Here is a 17,525-nt window from a genome sequence, read left to right as displayed (position 1 = left end):
AAAGCATCTCATAACAGGCAAATTTCTTTTATGTGACACAGGAGTTGAGTGTTAGCCAAAAAAAAGCGAATACAATCCTTGGTTACATAAACAGAGGGATAGGATCAAAATCAGGTGGAGCCTTAGTAGCGCTTTATAAAGCCTTAGTGAGGCCACACCTGGAATGCCGCATCCAGTTTTGGTCCCCACGTTACAAAAAAAGATGTTCAGACTTTGGAAAAAGTGCAAAGAGCAACTAAGATGATTAAAGGCGTGGAGACTGAAACAGACAAAGAACGGTTGCAGGATTTGGGTTTGGCCAGTCTAGAGAAAAGAAGAATTAGGGGCAACTTGATAGCAGTACTCCAATATTTGAGGGGATGCCTCAAAGAAGAAGAGGGGCTCAAGCTATTCTCCAAAGCACCGGAATGCAGGACAAGAAGCAATGGGTGGAAATTAATCAAGGAGGGAAGCAAATCTGGAATTAAGGAGAAACTTCTTAACCGTGAGGACAATTAATCAGTGGAAGGACTTGCCTCCTGAAGTTGCAAGTGCTCCATCACTGGAAGTTTTTAAGAAAAGATTGGACAGCCTTTCTCTTGAATGGAGCAGGGCAGAGAATTTTAAGATTTGTGGACTTCCAACTCCCAGAATTCTCCAGCCAACCACCAGGAATTGTGGGAATTGAAGTCCACAGGGTTGGACAGCCCTGGTATTGTTGTTGTTAGTTGCAAAGTTGTATCTGACCCATCGTGACCCCATGGACAACGTTCCTCCAGGCCTTCCTGTCCTCTACCATCCTCTGGAGTCCATTTAAGCTCACGCCAACTGCTTCAGTGACTCCATCGAGCCACCTCGTTCTTCTTTTGCCCTCAATCTTTCCCAGCATTAGGCTCTTCTCCAGTGAGTCCTTCCTTCTCATTAGGTGGCCAAAGTATTTCAGTTTCATCTTCAGGATCTGGCCTTCTAAAGAGCAGTCAGGGTTGATCTCTAGGACTGACCAGTTTGATCGCCTTGCAGTCCAAGGGACTCGCAGGAATCTTCTCCAGCACCAGAGTTCAAAGGCCTCAATTCTTTGGCGCTCAGCCTTTCTTATGGTCCAACTTTCACAGCGATCCATTGCAACTGGGAAAACCATAACCGCACTTTTGTTGGCAGGGTGATGTCTCTGCTTTTTAGTACACTGTCTAGATTTGCCATAGCTTTCCTCCCCAGGAGCAAGCGTCTTTTAATTTCTTGGCTGCAGTCCCCATCTGCGGTGATCTTGGAGCCCAGGAAAATCAAATCTGTCACTACCTGCATTTCCTCTCCATCTATCTGCCAGGAATTGAGAGGGTCAGATGCCATGATCTTAGTTTTCTTAATGTTGAGTTTCAGGCTAACTTTTGCAGCCCTCGTATAGGAGGGACATATTAACAGTCTTCCAATATTTGAGGGGCTGCCCCAAAGAAGAGGAGGGGGCCCACCTATTCTCCAAAGCCCCTGAAGGCAGGACAAGAAGCAACGGATGGAAATCCATCAGAGAAGCAACCTGGAATTAAGGAGGGATTTCCTGACAGTGAAGACACCCCCAAAAGGCAGGAACCCCTGTTCTCATCCGCCTGTTAAGCCTTTTAGCGGAACTGGGGGTCCCTCTTGCTGTCTTTGGTGTCCTGCTGCCCCCTTGTGGCCCTTTGTGAACCTCGCCAGCCCATCCTGACCCTGGCACAGAATTATCTCCCATCCCAAACGAGGTCATGCCCCATCTGGCTGGACCCAGCAGGCAGCAGCAGGGCTCCAGCAGAGGAGGCTGCAAGGCATTGTGCCAGGACAGGTTTTGGGTTTTTTTTGCCATTGGCATCTTTTGTGTGAATTCAGGGGGCGAATGACCTCCAAAAGCTAAGCTGGGTTGGGCTTGGGTGATATTTGGATGGGAGGCCAAGCTGTAGGCCAGTGGTTCTCAACCTTTATAGTGCTGCAACCCCTTTAATACAATTCCCCATGATGTGGCGACCCCAACCGAAGGGCGGGGAAAGCGGCAAACTGTTTTTTTTAATTTATCGTGCCTGAAGCCGTATTGGCTAGCGATCTGAACTGCTTGCGATTGCCTTGAGGACGGAGGCATTAAAGCGGAGACTCCTCCACTATTAAGTTTATGGCGCCTGAAGCCAGATTAGGCTAGTGATTGGGAGTGATTGCAGCTGGCTTGAGAGGGAGACATCAGAGCAAAGATTTCTCTCTTTTTTAATTCATTGCGCCTGAAGCCAAATTCGGCTAGCAATTTGAAGAGCCTGCAGCTGGCTTGTGGAGTCAACCATTGGAGCGCGATTCTTCGACTCGCAAGTATACTTCCCATATTTCCGACGGTCTTAGGTGACCCCTGGCAAATTGTCATTCGACCCGCAACGGGGTCGCGACCCACAGGTTGAGAACTGCTGCTGTAGGCTAACCCAGAGTGGGGGGGTCTCCTGTATTTTATTCTCTGGAATCGCCCCACAGGGGACCAAATAAAATTTCATTTTCCCCAAATCAGTGGACCTCTTTCCGCCTTCTTCTCCCAGGGCGCCTGAAATATGGGTCAGCAGTCAGCAAATCTTATCAAGGAAACAAACTGCCTAGAATCAACTAACTGCGACATCAGCAAAAAAAAAAAAAACCCGAAAAAAACACCCTTAATAAAACCTGTTTCTTTTTAAACTTCTTTTTAAAAACGACTTTTATTTATCATCGGATGATGCGTAGACACCCGGCGTTCGTACAAACGATGCAATAAAAGTGTTTTGCCCCACTTAAGAAGATGGCACACAACACGCAACCCACAACCATGTCCCGGAGACGTTTTGAAATACTTCAAATGCATTATTTTTATTATTATTATTTTTAAGAGATCCGCGTTGACTCCGGGGGCTACTCAGAATGCTGATGAGATGCTGTCGTATTTTTGTGCAAAGAGGAAAAAAATAGTTGTTGTCTTGGCAATGTTGCTCTTTTGAACCAACCAACACACACATCCCCAGTTGTTTAATTCGCGCACACAGACCCTTGCAAACTGATCGTTTCCACCTTTAGATGTCAAGCTAGCATGGAACTAATAATTAATAACTAAAAGCAAATAATTTTTGTCTGAGTAACTCGTCTTGATAGTCTAGAGCAAGGGTGGGGAATGATGGCTTTTTTGACCTGCGGACTTCAACTCCCAGAATTCCTTGCTGACTCAGGAATGCTGGGAGTCGAAGTCCACACATCATAAAGAGCCCATCATTCCCCACCTCTGTTCTAGAGCAATGTTTCTCCCTTTTCAGACATGCGGACTTCAACTCCCAGCATTGTCCAATCAATTGGACAACTTTCAGATGAGTGGACTTCAACTCCCAGAATTCCTTGATGACTCAGGAATTCTGGGAGTCGAAGTCCACTCATCTGAAAGTTACCACGGTTGAGAAAAACTGTTCCAGACATCTGATAAGTAACAAGTAGAGCATCTCCCCATAACAGCCTCTTCTGACTATTCTTGACCGTGGCACTTTAAAAACGAGAGGTAGAAACCAACTTTCCAGTCCGGAAAAATTAAAATTTGCAAACCAACCCCCCCCCCCCCCGCAAGGCGAGATCTCTCCGCACCTCTTCACCTGACCTCAGCAGGTCTCTTCCCGCCAGGAGCCCAAATCTGCCTCCGCAAACCGATTCAGCCACCAAGAAGCCAGAAGCACTTAAAACCGACAGGTGTAAAAAAAAAAAACAGGATTTGTGCGCTCGAGAAGAACAGAAGCATCCAGAGACTAGAAAGGCTACCTGGGCTTCCTTCCCGTTTTTAACCTGGGAAAAAAGGCATTTGGTGAAGACTGTAACAGTCCCTGAAGGAGGAAGGAAAAACAGGTGGAGACATTCCTTAGGTGTGCACCTTTCCACGCTGCAGGTGAGGTGTGCCAAAACGTGCCACGCTTGCCTTCTCCCTGGTGCGAGTCAGAAAGTTTTCCAGGGTGACTTTTGTCCCTTTCACATTCTCAACAGGAAACGTTTCCAGCAGGAGAAGAAGACACCTGTCCAGGCGGGCAACCGTGATGCCAGCCGGGACTGCTTGAGGGTCCCGCCCTCAGCTGCCCCCTTGTTCATTCTGCCTGGGCAGATCCGGGCAGCTGGAAGAGGACAAATCCTTGAGCATCTTCCGCTTCTTCCTCTGGATGAGTTTTCCGCCCGTGAAGCCCAGCACGCCGCCGCCCAAAGCGGCCGCCAGTCCGGCCACCTTAAAGCCAGCCAGGAGCCCGATCGGCCCCCCCACGATTCCCCCCAGGAGGGCACCAGCCACCGGAAGAGCGGCCAGCTTGTACGTTGCAGCCTGGGAAAAGAGAGGGGCAGAGAGAGAGGGGGAGTCATTTGAAGGGCAGGGGAGCATCGTCAGACAACCCCATCCTCTCTGTAGGCAGGAAAAGCTGGCTGGGGAGGATGGGTAATGGAGTCCTCCCAGTTTGCAAGCCGAGAGCAGCTCGTTCAGACCCACCTTGGATAAACTTCGGGTCCCCTCTTCCACGTTCGTAACGGCAGTGCAGACGTTCTCTTCGATCCGGTCGACCTTCTCCTGCTGAGTCTACGAGCGAAGCAAGGATTGGTTTTTTTATTTACATATCATACGAATGGGATGGGGTGGAGGGGGGAGAGCAGAGCAGAACAGAACAGAAAAGAATAGAATAATAAAAAATGGAATGGAATGGAATGGGATAGGATAGGATAGAAAATAATAGAATAGGAAAGAAAAGAAAAGAAAAAAAGAAAAGAGGAAGGAAGGAAGGAAGGAAGGAAGGAAGGAAGGAAGGAAGGAAGGAAGGAAGGAAGGAAGGAAGGAAGGAAGGAAAGGGCTCTGCGTCAGAGGCAGAGATGGGGCCAGGGCCATCTGGGAGCAATGCGCGGACTCCGGAGCCCCCTGAGTCAGACAGCAGAGAGGCAGAGGAAGAGAGGAGCTTGCTCCTAGTGCATGCATGCGCAGAGCTGCCAGAAGGCAAGAGCAGCTAAAGCAAAAGGGACGACTTGGGAGTAAGGCCAGGAGATGATTGGCCCCTCCCATAAGGCTTAAAAGAGAAACAAAGGCACTTGGGCCTTTTGCAGGAAAGCAACGTTGCTAACTCTGTTTCCAGTCGGCATCTCTTGTGGGGCTTTGCCAAGTAAGGTCTTTGGCGGGGTGTCAAAGAAGATAAAGGTTGGTGATTATTCCAAAGGACTACTTCTGAAGGACTTTTTTTGCAACTAATTAGGACTCAGATGGGGATCTGTAATGTAATTCTCAGCTGTTACAATAAAATAATTTTTTTTGGGACTAATTGTGTATTGTAATGACTCAGTAAGCCTAGGTCACAACAGATAGATAGATAGATAGATAGATAGATAGATAGATAGATAGATAGATAGATAGATAGATAGATAGATAGATAGATTGATTAAATATAGATATATTATAGATGAGAGAAATGAGAGAGAGAGAGATTAGATTATAGATATAGATAGATAGATATAGATAGATAGATGTCAACTCGCAAAGGATCCCTGGCCTGCTCTTAAATTGCCACAGGCAGGGGGGGATGGGAAAATGAACTTTGCAGAAGCAGGGAGGCAGCACGTCAGTCAAAACAAAAGCACATTCCAGCCATCTCTCTGTCAAGGCCTTCTCCGCAGTTACCCACAGTGGCCTGAGGGGAGTGATCCCCTCCGAAATTGCTTCTTTGGAGAATGTGACTGATGACACACCTTGGGGGGGAGGGGGGAAAGAGGGTCAGAGCCAGAATGTAATGAAGTGGGGTCAGAGTTGCCTTGGACATGAAGCTCCTAATAAATAATTGGATATCTTTTGAAGCTTGGCTCAAGGCTCATGATTTAATTAGGGCATCGGGTCAGAACCCTGACAATAGTTAGATAGATAGATATATAGATTAGATGTAGAGATAGATAGATAGATAGATAGATAGATAGATAGATAGATAGATAGATAGATAGATAGATAGATAGATAGATAGATAGATAGATAATGATATGATATATATGTAGATATAAATTAGATATACAGATTAGATATAGATATGATATATATATAGATGAAGGAGTCAGTTGCCAATCATCTTAATTTTGATCACGTGACCCTGGGGATGCTGCAATGGTCATAAATATGAAAAATGCTCCTAAATACCTTTTTCAGAATAGAATAGAATAGAATAGAATAGAATAGAATAGAATAGAATAGAATAGAATAGAATAGAATAGAATAGAATAGAATAGAATTTTTCATTGGACAAGTGTGATTGGACACACAATGTTGTGACCCAGGTTCCTGGACTCGGACTCCTGGACTCGGATGATTCAGAAAGTGAGGGAGAAGACCTGGCAAGGCCTGCTTCTCCTGGGCCCTCTCCCTCCTTGGCACCCACCCAAAGGGAGGAGGAGGGGCCGGCAAGGCCTGATTCTTCCGGGCCTTCTTCTGATTTAGCAATGCCCCAAGAACAATTTTGGCTTGATGCAAGACTGCGCAGACATGACCGGCGCGCGCAGCAGAGGAGGCGTTGGGACAAAGCCAAAGAATGATGAGTCATGCAGTGACATCTACAGAGGGTATAAAAGCAGGAGGCGGAACTTCCTGGCTTTTTATCTTGGACAAAGCAGTGAATTTGCACGGGCAAACTGTATCAATGGAGGGAAGAATATATTCGTGAGTAACTCTGGCCTTTCCTAGTTATCTCCAGAGACTTGGCAGGCCCGTGGGTAGACGTGGCCAGAACATTTATCTATGTAAATAAATTAGAAAAGAAGGCCTTTGACTGACTCTTTGTTGGGAGTATTGGGGGAGGGAAACAGAACACACAAGGAATTTTTCTTGGTGCATATGCTCTCAGTGTAAATAAAAGCATAGTTACGTTAATCAAGGATTTGAACTTTGAACGGTCACTAAATGAATTGTTGTAAGTTGAGAACCAGCTGTACTTTGGGCCTGCATTGTATCTTCAAAAGTTATTTCCAAACTTCATTCTCACAGCTGCACATCCATTCTGTGCTGTGGAGAAAGAGGCCCTGATAATTTTAAGAGCCGACCAATTTGCAAATTTATCCAAAGTTATGTTTTTTTCCCCTTTTTTCAATTCAGAATCAGTTGCAGTCAGAAATGGAAGCATTAAAATAGACCCCCGCTAGCAAAATTCCTCCTGAACGATTGTTTGCGAACTGCAAATATGCCTGTATTTTTTTCCCTGAATTATCATTTTACCTGACAGAGAATTCCAAAGCTTTTGGGATAGAAAACCAGTCAGATTCTGGTTCTCTTTTGTTAAACTCCAGAGGGAAAAAAATAAGAGAAACAAACTTTGCTCTACTTACATTAACAAGCAGAGAGAACTCGGTCACCAGAGTGCTGAGTTCAATCAGATCCTAAAGAAAAAACCCAAATGTTACTTGGTTTATTCATCTTTTTTTTGTTTACAATTGTTATTAGTTGATCAAAATATAATATAAAGACAAAAGATTTTTAAAAATGAGAAAAGGGGGAAGAAGGAACTCTTTTTAGTGCAGTAGAATAAGGTCATAACATACAACCTCAACTTTTTACTTTTATGCAGTAATATATACTAGCCATTTCTATAACAACAAACCTATCTCATCGGCAAAAATTTCATTTTTTTCCCACCTCAAGCACAAAGTCCAGAAATGGTTTCCAAATAAAAACAAAAGTAATTGGGTTTTTTTCCTGTTTTAATCAATTTAGCTATATTTGTTAACTCCATCAACTTTTGCAGCCGTTTATCCATAGTGGAAATCAAAGTGTCAATTTTTGTGCATAAAGTAATCTTGCTGTCATCAACATATATAACATCAAAGTTCCATTTTTCCCCCAAGTTCTTTGTCCATTAGGCCTAAAAGAAAAATTTCTGGTTTTATCTTTATATTCACTTTAAGAATCTTCTCTATTACAATGTGAATCCAATATTTCTTTTCTTTATCCCATGTCTACCATAAATGATAAATGGTCCCATCTTTACATTTGCATTTCCAGCATTAATTTGAAATATCATTCTTGACAACTTATCCAATGTTAAATACCAACTGTACATCACCTTACAAAAGTTTTCTTTTGAATTATAATTTCATGTAAATTTTAGACCTTTCATCCACCAAAACGTTAATAGACATTTTAACAGGAACATCTTGTTTGAAAAGAAAATATCAGGGTGAAGATTTAAGAGCTGACCAGCTGCTACGATGATGTAATGCTGGGAATGAGTCAGCAAGATTTTTGGGCTGATATCACTTTAAGAGCCTGTAATAAGAAGAGGCCCTTTTGGGGCGTATCTCTCTCTATCTCCGTGTACGCTTCCATGCTGTAATTGCTGATTGCTGTTTGTTTGAGATCTGACTAAACTACATGTATGTATATATTCTTTGTAGATAAACCACTATTTAAATAGAAACCTCTGTTTGCTGTATTTGTTCCTGGGTTGTCTCACATAGTCACACTGTGCGCACTCTGACAGAAAATAATGATGGGATGGGCAACTTACTTCTTCTAACACTTCCCAGGATTCTGCAGCATTTTGGTCCTGGGGGATTTCAGGTAACGGAGCAAAAATCTGGCTGAGGGAATTTTCTCCACCTTCGGCATTAGAGAAAGTTTCTGAAGGAAAACAATGCACAGTCACTGGGTGCCCTTATCAACACTGAAAAACAGGAAATGAACATTATATACAGGCACAACTGCATCCAGGGAACCCACAACTTACAACCACAACTGAGCTCAAAATTCCTGACAGTTAAATAATAATAAAGCCAGGTTTAAAAAAAAAATCTAATATATAAATAAACGGTACCAGTTCCGAGGGTGGTGGAGCGGGTCAAAGCAGCCTCCTGCTCTCTGAACTGTCTTTTCAGCACTTCGGCCGACTCCGAATGCAGCTGCAAAAATTCTTGGATGGCCAACGAAGCCTCTTCCTTCACGGGGTCAATCATTCTCTGCAGAGTCAGAATATCTTCCTTCCGGACTCGGGCGCAAAGGTTCTCCATCTCTCGGATATTTGCTCGCAGCTGCTGTAATATTTTTGGGGGGGGGAGGAAAAGTCATCCGTTTTACCTTGGTTAAGCATCAGCTGCAAATCAAGCTAGACACCAAAGACACAGAATTTTATTTATTATACATAATAGTAGTAAAACTGGCTGGGAAATTCTGGGAGTTGAAGTCTGTGCATCTTAAAGTAGTCAAAGTTGGAGACAGGCAAAATTGCTGAGTCGTTAAGCAGGATTTGCTCCATTTTTCAACCTTTCTTGCCACGGTCATTAAGCGAATCACTGCAGTTGTCAAGTTAGTAACACGGCTGTTAAGTGAACCTGCCTTCCCCATTGAACTGGTTGGTCAGAAATTCACCGAAGGGGATCACGTGAGCCTGGGACACAGCAACGGTCGTAAGTATGAACCAGTTGCCAAGGATCTGGATTTTGATCACGTGACCATGGAGATCCTGGGCCGAGGTTGTTATGTGTGAAAAACAATCATACATCAGTTTGTTCAGTGCTGTTGTAACGTCAAACAGTCACCAAACCAAGGTTCCTTTTTTTTTCCCAAGAAGCAACTGGCCTTTCTGTTTTTTTCTTTGAAGAGGTTTCGCTTCTCACCCAAGGAGCTTCTTCAGCTCTGGAGAATATCATTATCTTACAGAACTGAAGAAGCTTCTTGGATGAGAAGCGAAACCTCTGGCTGGAGAATTCTGGGAGTTGAAGTCCACAAGCCTTAAAGCTGCCAAGTTTGAAGACCTCTGCCATAGACAGTCACCAAACAAATGATAATAAATCCAGGACTACCTATAATGCTGGCTGAGGAATGCTGGGAGTTGAAGTCCATATGCCTCAAAAATACAAGGAAAGGGCCCAAAAGAACAGCTCTTGAGCCCAGATGAAGAAATCACAAGCTCGGCCATTTTCATTTTTAAGAAGTGTGGACTTCAATTCCCAGAATTCCCCAGCCAGGCCCAACATCTTGAGGTTGCGCAAAGATTCAGGACCGAGGCAGTTTATAGGTGTTTTAAATAAATCGACCCAACAAATAAAATGGGGCCACGTTACCACAGCTCTGCCTTCCCCAGAAATGACCTACCAAGGGTTCATTTTCCCAAAAAAAGCTATTCTGCCTTCTCCAGCGGACGTCTACAGCCGCCATCTCCTTACCTGAACGGTACGGCCGGCATTGATATGTTCTTCGTGCAGTTTGTCCCACAGCCTGCACCTCTGGTACTAGAGACAACAGGGAGGAAAGAACAGCAAGCATCAAAAAACATGGGCATCGCCATCAGTCAAACCATCCAAGGATTTGTGGGGGGGTTTTGCCTGTTTTCTTGGGAAAGTGGGATGCTCTCAAGAAATTACATCCGAGACATTTCTCCGTTGGATTTCTGAATTTGAACAAGCAGCGGTTTCTGGAAGTGTGACAAATGCAGAATGTTTATGCTGAAAATTAATTCATCAAAATAAATTTCCTGACAGTTAGAACGATGATCAGTGGAACAGCTTTTCTCCAGAAGTTGTGAACGCTCCAACAATGGAAGTTTTTAATAAGAGATTGGACAACCATTTGAATCATTTGAAGTGGTGTAGGGATTCCTGACTAAGCAGGGGGGTTGGACTAGAAGACCTCTAAGGTCCTTTCCAACTCTGTTATTCTATTCCATTCCATTCCCTATCCTCCCCTCCCCTCCCCTCCCCCTCCTTCCATTATTCTATTCTATTCTATTCTATTCTATTCCATTCCATTCCCTATCCTCCCCTCCCCTCTCCTTCCATTATTCTATTCTATTCTATTCTATTCTATTCTATTCTATTCTATTCTATTCTATTCTATTCTACTCTACTCTATCCTACCCTACCTACCCTACCCTAGCCTAGCCTATCCTATCCCATTCCATTCCACTTTATTCTATTCTTAGTCTTAGTCTTAGTCTTAGTCTAGTCTAGTCTATAGTTTATATCGGGGTAGTCAACCTTTTTATACCTACCGTCCACTTTTGTATCTCTGTTAGTAGTAAAATTTTCTAACCGCCCACCGGTTCCACAGTAATGCACCGTGTATCGTCGTCTGCACATGTTTCTCGCGCATCATGGATTGGGTTTGGGGGGGGGGGCACCAGCTACCAGCTCTGCTTGTCTGTTACAGCTGGGTGGTGTGGGGGGAGATGCGCAAGCAATTCTGGGACGAGGCTCTTTTGTTTGCGGTCGCACTAAACCGCCATTTAGTTTCACTTACGTAACGTGAACTAAACTTATGCGCGGACGATACAAATAGTATATTTTCAGAAATTTAAATTGTCACGGGGAATTTTTTGAAAACCTAATGAAAATGTTTTTAAATAATGCTATGAAATTTTTTTTAAAAAGTCAATTAAATTAAAAAAAAGGAAAGTGCTTCAGTGTCGGACAAAACCCCTACCGCCCACCATGAAAGCTGGAACGCCCACTAGGGGGCGGTAGGGACCAGGTTGACTACCATTGGTCTATATTCTATTCTATATCCTATCCTACCCTACCGTATCCGATTCTATATTCCATTCCATTCTACTAAACTAGTTCAGTTTGCTTTCAATCAAACACATAGCAAAGAGACATTTTTCAGCATATGGTAGGTGTAAAATTATTTCTTTCTTTAATGACATTTGAATAGCTGCCCATCTCAGTGACTCTGGATGGCCTACACAGTAATAACCAAGAATGTATAAAAACTGTTAAAACAACCAATTTAAGTTAAGATTTTTTTAAAATGACAGGAAGGGATATAAACATAGGACATTCCATTTAACTGCCCTACAACCAGCCAACAGGCCCTGCTCTATTAAAGGGTCCCCAAAACTAGTTGACATGTCATTATTTAAGGAACCCCCAAAGCCTCAGTTTGAGGGAAGCAATGTTCCACAAGGCAAGGGCCCCCAATACAGGTAGTCCTTGACATACGAACAAAATAGAAACCCCCAAATTTCCATATGTAAACAAGGCATTCTAAGTGAGTCTTGCCCCATTTTATGACCTTTTTTGCCACGGTTGTTAAGTGAATCACTGCAGTAGTTAAGTTAGTCACACAGTCATTAAGTGAATCCAACTGTGCGGGTCAGAAGGTTGCAAAAGGGGGTCATTTGACCCTGGACACTGCAACCGTCATAAGTATGAGTCAGTTGCCAAGCCTTTGAATTTTGACCACGTGACCATGGGGATGCTGCAACGGTTGTAAATGTGAAAAACGGTCGTAAGTCAATTTTTTCAATGCCGTTGTAACTTTAGTCACTAAACAAATGGTTGTAAGTCGAGAACTACCAGTACAAGACTGTTCTTCTTATGTCCTGCCTGACCACATTCCCCAGTTTATGGGACCCGAAATATGCATCTCCTGCCATTAACCTCCTTATGGTTAATATTTTTTAAAAAGAAAATAATTAACCTTCTCAATATTGATCTGATGTTTCCTTAACCGCTCCAGATCTGTGGGAATGGCAACTTTAATAAACTTCTGGATAGCGGGCTCGAGGCGACGCAAATTAACTTTTTCTTCCTCTTTCGACATCTTTGGCGGTTTCACCCGGCGGGGGGTAGCGCTCCGGTTACCTAGGCACAATTCCAAAGATTATTTAAAGATTTAATACAGTAGGAAATCACAGAATTGGTTAAGTACCTCAGAGGTCATCTAGTCCAACCCCAAATGGTGTAGCAGGACCTGTTAAAAAAGCACTTTAGGCTGAGAGTCTCCATAGATCCAGGTCATGGTTGTGCCAAAGGTGCTTTTTCAAGAGGCAACTGGATTTTCTTGGGTTTTTTCTTTTCATTTCACTTCTCATCCAAGAAGCTTCTTCAGCTCTGACTGGATAATTTAGACCAGGGGTCTCCAACCTTGGCAACTTTAAGACTTGTGGACTTCAACTCCCAGAATCCCTCAGCCAGCAAAGCTGGCTGAGGAATTCTGGGAGTTGAAGTCCACAAGTCTTAAAGTTGCCAAGGTTGGAGACCCCTGGTTTAACTTTAGACTGAGAGCTATATAGCTTCAGTTGGAGTCGGGGTGAGGGGTGTCGATCTAATCTCCAAAGCCCCTGAGGGCAGAACAAGAAGTAACGGATGGAATTGAGGAGGGAAGCAACCCTAAAAATAAGGACAAGGTTCCTAAAGGTGACCCTAAGCTGCTATTCAAAAGGCAACTGGATTTTCTTGGGGGTTTTTTCCTTGAAAAAGATTTGTTTCCCATCCAAGAAGCTTCTTCAGTTCTTCACGAACTGAAGAAGCTTCTGGGATGAGAAGTGAAATGTCTTTAAAGGGAAAAAAACCCAAAAAAGTCCAGTTTCCTTTTGAAAAAGCACCTTAGGGACAACCGTGACCTGGAGAACTGAGAATCTCCGCAGACATTCCTGACTGTGGGACCGACCAACCAGTGGAACTACTTGCCACCAGATGTGAATGCTCCATCTCTGGAGGTTTTCAAGAAGGGATTGGACAGCCGTTTCTCTGAAATGGTAGAGGGTCTCCTGCTTGAGCAGGGGGTTGGACTAGAAGACCTCCAAGGTCCCTTCCAACTCTGTTATTCGGTTGTTCTGTTCTGAGTCCTCCGGTGAATGGAAGCTTTGTGAGCTATCCATTCCCCTGGTCCTTACTTTCAGGAAATGCCTCCTAACATCTACTATTGCCCCATCATTTCAGCTCCTTGTTTCTGGTCTTCCCCTCCAAGATGAGCACAGAACTAGCTCACTCTCTCCTCCCCTTGACAACCATCTGGATATCTGAAAACTGCCACCATCTCTTTCCCCAAACTTCTCTTTTGCACTTAACATACCCAGGACTTTTCACTTGTCTTCAAAGGACCCGTTTCCAGGCCCTTTGTGCTCCTGGTGACTTTCCCTGAATTCACTCCAGGTTGTTAGCTGTTGGCTTTCTGCCCTGCAGAGTCTGGTATTCCGAGTATTCCGAGTGAAACCTGGCCAAGAGAGCAGAATGGGACAATTATTCCATAGAGCTGGACTGGTATTCCTCTTCATAGATCCCGAAATAGCTTTTAGAAGCTGCACGGTATGGTAGGCTCGCTAGAGCTGGTTCAAACCCTTCTCCAGATTTTCATGGACATTTTTGATCACAAAAAAGAAGCAATGGAAGAGAATTATTTGTAGCTCAGGGTTGAACTGCGGGAGGGGGGTATTCCTAGGTGCCCTCTGAGCTTGTTTGGTTTCTTGCAGATGTTTTATATACCCAAATAGGTTTAGACATCATCAGTGCTAGAAGGGAGGGGGGCTTGCGGAGAGGAGGACGAGGGAGGGAGGGAAGAGGAGGAGGAAGAGAAGAACTGTGAGATGCTTGGTGCTTTCTGAGGTTGGTGCTTTTCTTGCAGAGGCTTCAGGACGGAACATCATCAGTGCCAGGAGGGAGTGGGATGTGCAGAGAGGAGGAGGAGGAAGCAAGAGGGAGGGGGGAGGGGAGGAGGGGAGAAGGAGAGAGGGAGGGAGAAGGAGGAGGGGGAAGGAAGAAGGGAGGGAGGAGGGGATTGTGGGGTCCTTGGTGTTCTCTGTAATTGGTTGTTTTCTTGCAGATGTTTCAGGACCCAAATAGGTAACATCATCAGTGTTAGAAGGGAGGGGTGTGTGCAGAGAAGAGAAGGAGGAGGAAGCAAAAGGGAGGGGGAGGTGGAAGAGGTGAGGAGGCAGGGGAAGGAAGAGGGGGAGGGGGAGGAGGGGGATTGTGGGGCCCTTGGTGCTCTCTGTGGTTGGTTGTTTCCTTGCAGATGTTTAGCAAAGCTACAGTATATTAAATGGATTCTCTGGCTGTAGGTTTTATTCCATTTTTAATTGTGGTTTTAGGACAGTTGTAGGTGGTTGTATTGCTCCCGTTCCTGCCGGTTGGGAACTGCCTAGAACAGTGGCGACCCCAACCATAAAATTATTTTCGTTTTGAATTTATCGCGCCCTGAAGCCGTATTGGCTAGCGATCTGAACTGCTTGCGATTGCCTTGAGGACGGAGGCATTAAAGCGGAGACTCCTCCCCTATTAAGTTTATGGCGCCTGAAGCCAGATTAGGCTAGTGATTGGGAGTGATTGCAGCTGGCTTGAGAGGGAGACCTCAGAGCAAAGATTTCTCTCTTTTTTAATTCATCGCGCCTGAATTCGGCCAGCGATTTGAAGAGCCTGCAGCTGGCTTGTGGAGTCAACCATTGGAGCGCGATTCTTCGACTCGCAAGTATACTTCCCATATTTCCGATGGTCTTAGGCAACCCCTGGCAAATCGTCATTCGACCCCCAACAGGGTCGCGACCCACAGGTTGAGAACTGCTGGCCTAGAATAACTCGAAGGAAGCAAAAAAACAGCCAGACCCAGAGGGCAGAGGAAACCCAGGCACCCCTGAGCCTCCCCCCCATACCCCTGGCCTCTTTCTGCCTGGGGTCTCAAAAACCACAAAACAATGGTTTTGGAAAAGAACGGATGTTGGGTTTCATATAAAATGGCTAGGTCTTCATGAACTCCATGGATTTGGGTGGAAAGGCTAGGAATTGTTTTAAAAGCTGCCGGTCTGGCTGGTTGGACTGAATTAGGGAAATCATCATGGGGATTAATGGATATTAATGATGATGGCTGCCTCTGAAGCAGGGGTCTCCAACCTTGGCCGCTTTAAGCCCGGAGGACTCCAACTCCCAGAATCCCCAAGCCAGGGTCTCTAACCTTTAAGCCCGGAGGACTCCAACTCCCAGAATCCCCAAGCCAGGGTCTCTAACCTTTAAGCCTGGAGGACTCCAACTCCCAGAATCCCCCAGCCAGGGTCTCCAACCTTGGCCATTTTAAGCCTGGAGGACTCCAACTCCCAGAATCCCCTGGACAGGGTCTCTAACCTTTAAGCCCGGAGGACTCCAACTCCCAGAATCCCCCAGCCAGGGTCTCCAACCTTGGCCATTTTAAGCCTGGAGGACTCCAACTCCCAGAATCCCCTGGACAGGGTCTCTAACCTTTAAGCCCGGAGGACTCCAACTCCCAGAATCCCCAAGCCAGGGTCTCTAACCTTTAAGCCTGGAGGACTCCAACTCCCAGAATCCCCCAGCCAGGGTCTCCAACCTTGGCCATTTTAAGCCTGGAGGACTCCAACTGGACAGGGTCTCTAACCTTTAAGCCCGGAGGACTCCAACTCCCAGAATCCCCCAGCCAGCAAAGCTGGCTGGGGGAATTCTGGGAGTTGAAGTCCTCCAGGCTTAAAATGGCCCAGGCTGGAGACCCCTGCTCTAAAGGCTGCCTTCCTTGGACAATTGGTTGCTCCCTGTAAGAACAGAGTCCCCTCCCAGCCCGCAGCACCCCAGCCGCCTTCGCCTATGGGGTGGACTACAAAACCCCCCCTCCCTGGCTGAGGGTGATGGGAGTGGTAGTCCCAGACCTCCTGGGTGGGTGGCTGAATCCCTCCTTCTCCCGCCAGACTCACCGCTCCTCCTTCTCCGCCGCCGCCTCCTTCCCTCGCCAGCCCGTCTCCCCCGGCTGCGGCCCCGCTACGCCCCCCACCCCGCCACCCCCACACGCTGGTCTCGAAAGACACCCGGAAGAAAGGAAGTAAACAGGAAAAGGCGGAGCCCCCCTGACCATAGAGGGCCTCCCCCCCAGAGCGTCGCTTCCACCGGCCGGAGGAGGCGGGGTTTCCGGCGCGCGTGAGCGGCAGCGCCCCACCTCGCCTGAGCACGTGATCCGCAGCTGGGGAGGTGTGAGGGGTGGAGAATGGGTGGATGATGGGTACGTAGGTAGAGATAGAATAGATGATGGATAGATTGGATAGATGGATGGATAAATAAGATGGAGAGATGATAGATAGATAGATAGATAGATAGATAGATAGATAGATAGATAGATAGATAGATAGATAGATAGATAGATAGATAGATAGATAGATAGATAGATAGATAGATAGATAGATAGATAGATAATTTGAATCCCACCAGATAGATAAATGATAGATTGATAGATAGATAGATAAATAGATAGATAGATAGGAGAGAGAGAGATGGATGATAGATAGATATTAGATATAAATAGATAAATGATAGGTGTGTGTGAGTGAGAGATTAGAAAGAGAGACAGATAATAGATGAGATGATAGATAGATAGATAGATAGATAGATAGATAGATAGATAGATAGATAGATAGAAAGAAAGAAGATAGATAAATAAATTATTTGAATCCCACCAGATAGATAGATAGATAGATAGATAGGAGAGAGAGAGAGATGGATGATAGTAGATATAGATAGATAAATGATTGTGTGTGAGTGAGAGAGAGAGATTAGAGAGAGACAGATAATAGATAGATAGATAGATAGATAGATAGATAGACAGACAGACAGACAGACAGACAGATGATAGATAGATAGATAGATAGATAGATAGATAGATAGATAGATAGATAGATAGATAGATAGATAATCACCAGATCCTGAAGATGAAACTCAAATCCTTTGGCCACCTAATGAGGAGGAAGGACTCCCTGGAGAAGAGCCGAATGCTGGGAAAGATTGAGGGCAAAAGAAGAAGGGGACGACAGAGAACGAGGTGGCTGGATGGAGTCACTGAA

General features: G+C 45.1%; 1 protein-coding gene across 2 annotated transcripts; it reads right to left on the bottom strand.

Moving 5' to 3' along the window:
* Positions 1–2,656: 2,656 nt before the first annotated feature.
* Positions 2,657–16,491, bottom strand: STX17 (syntaxin 17). Of its 2 annotated transcripts, none has more exons than XM_058176541.1 (9): positions 16,389–16,491; positions 13,772–13,912; positions 12,395–12,558; positions 10,141–10,206; positions 8,793–9,009; positions 8,487–8,599; positions 7,309–7,359; positions 4,457–4,543; positions 2,657–4,294 (listed from the first exon to the last, which is right to left on the bottom strand). In XM_058176541.1, exons 3-9 carry the CDS (start codon positions 12,515–12,517, stop codon positions 4,052–4,054), a joined length of 900 nt encoding a protein of 299 aa, XP_058032524.1. In that variant the 5' UTR covers positions 12,518–12,558; positions 13,772–13,912; positions 16,389–16,491; the 3' UTR covers positions 2,657–4,051. The 2 variants fall into 2 exon arrangements, with proteins under 2 accessions (XP_058032524.1, XP_058032525.1); XM_058176542.1 differs by having other exon boundaries at positions 8,793–9,006.
* Between the last annotated feature and the right edge of the window lie 1,034 nt (positions 16,492–17,525).

Source organism: Ahaetulla prasina, chromosome 3 (assembly GCF_028640845.1).
Source record: "Ahaetulla prasina isolate Xishuangbanna chromosome 3, ASM2864084v1, whole genome shotgun sequence".
NCBI lineage: Eukaryota > Metazoa > Chordata > Lepidosauria > Squamata > Colubridae > Ahaetulla > Ahaetulla prasina.
This window is presented reverse-complemented; position numbering and strand designations above follow the sequence as displayed.

Excerpts from the sequence above, each read along its gene's own strand:
- STX17 (XM_058176541.1), bottom strand. The coding sequence starts at position 12,517 with ATGTCGAAAGAGGAAGAAAAAGTTAATTTGCGTCGCCTCGAGCCCGCT. Across the intron at positions 9,010-10,140 it reads ATGCCGGCCGTACCGTTCAG|CAGCTGCGAGCAAATATCCG; the intron begins GTAAGGAGATGG and ends AAAATATTACAG. Across the intron at positions 4,544-7,308 it reads AGTTCTCTCTGCTTGTTAAT|ACTCAGCAGGAGAAGGTCGA; the intron begins GTAAGTAGAGCA and ends CTTCGCTCGTAG.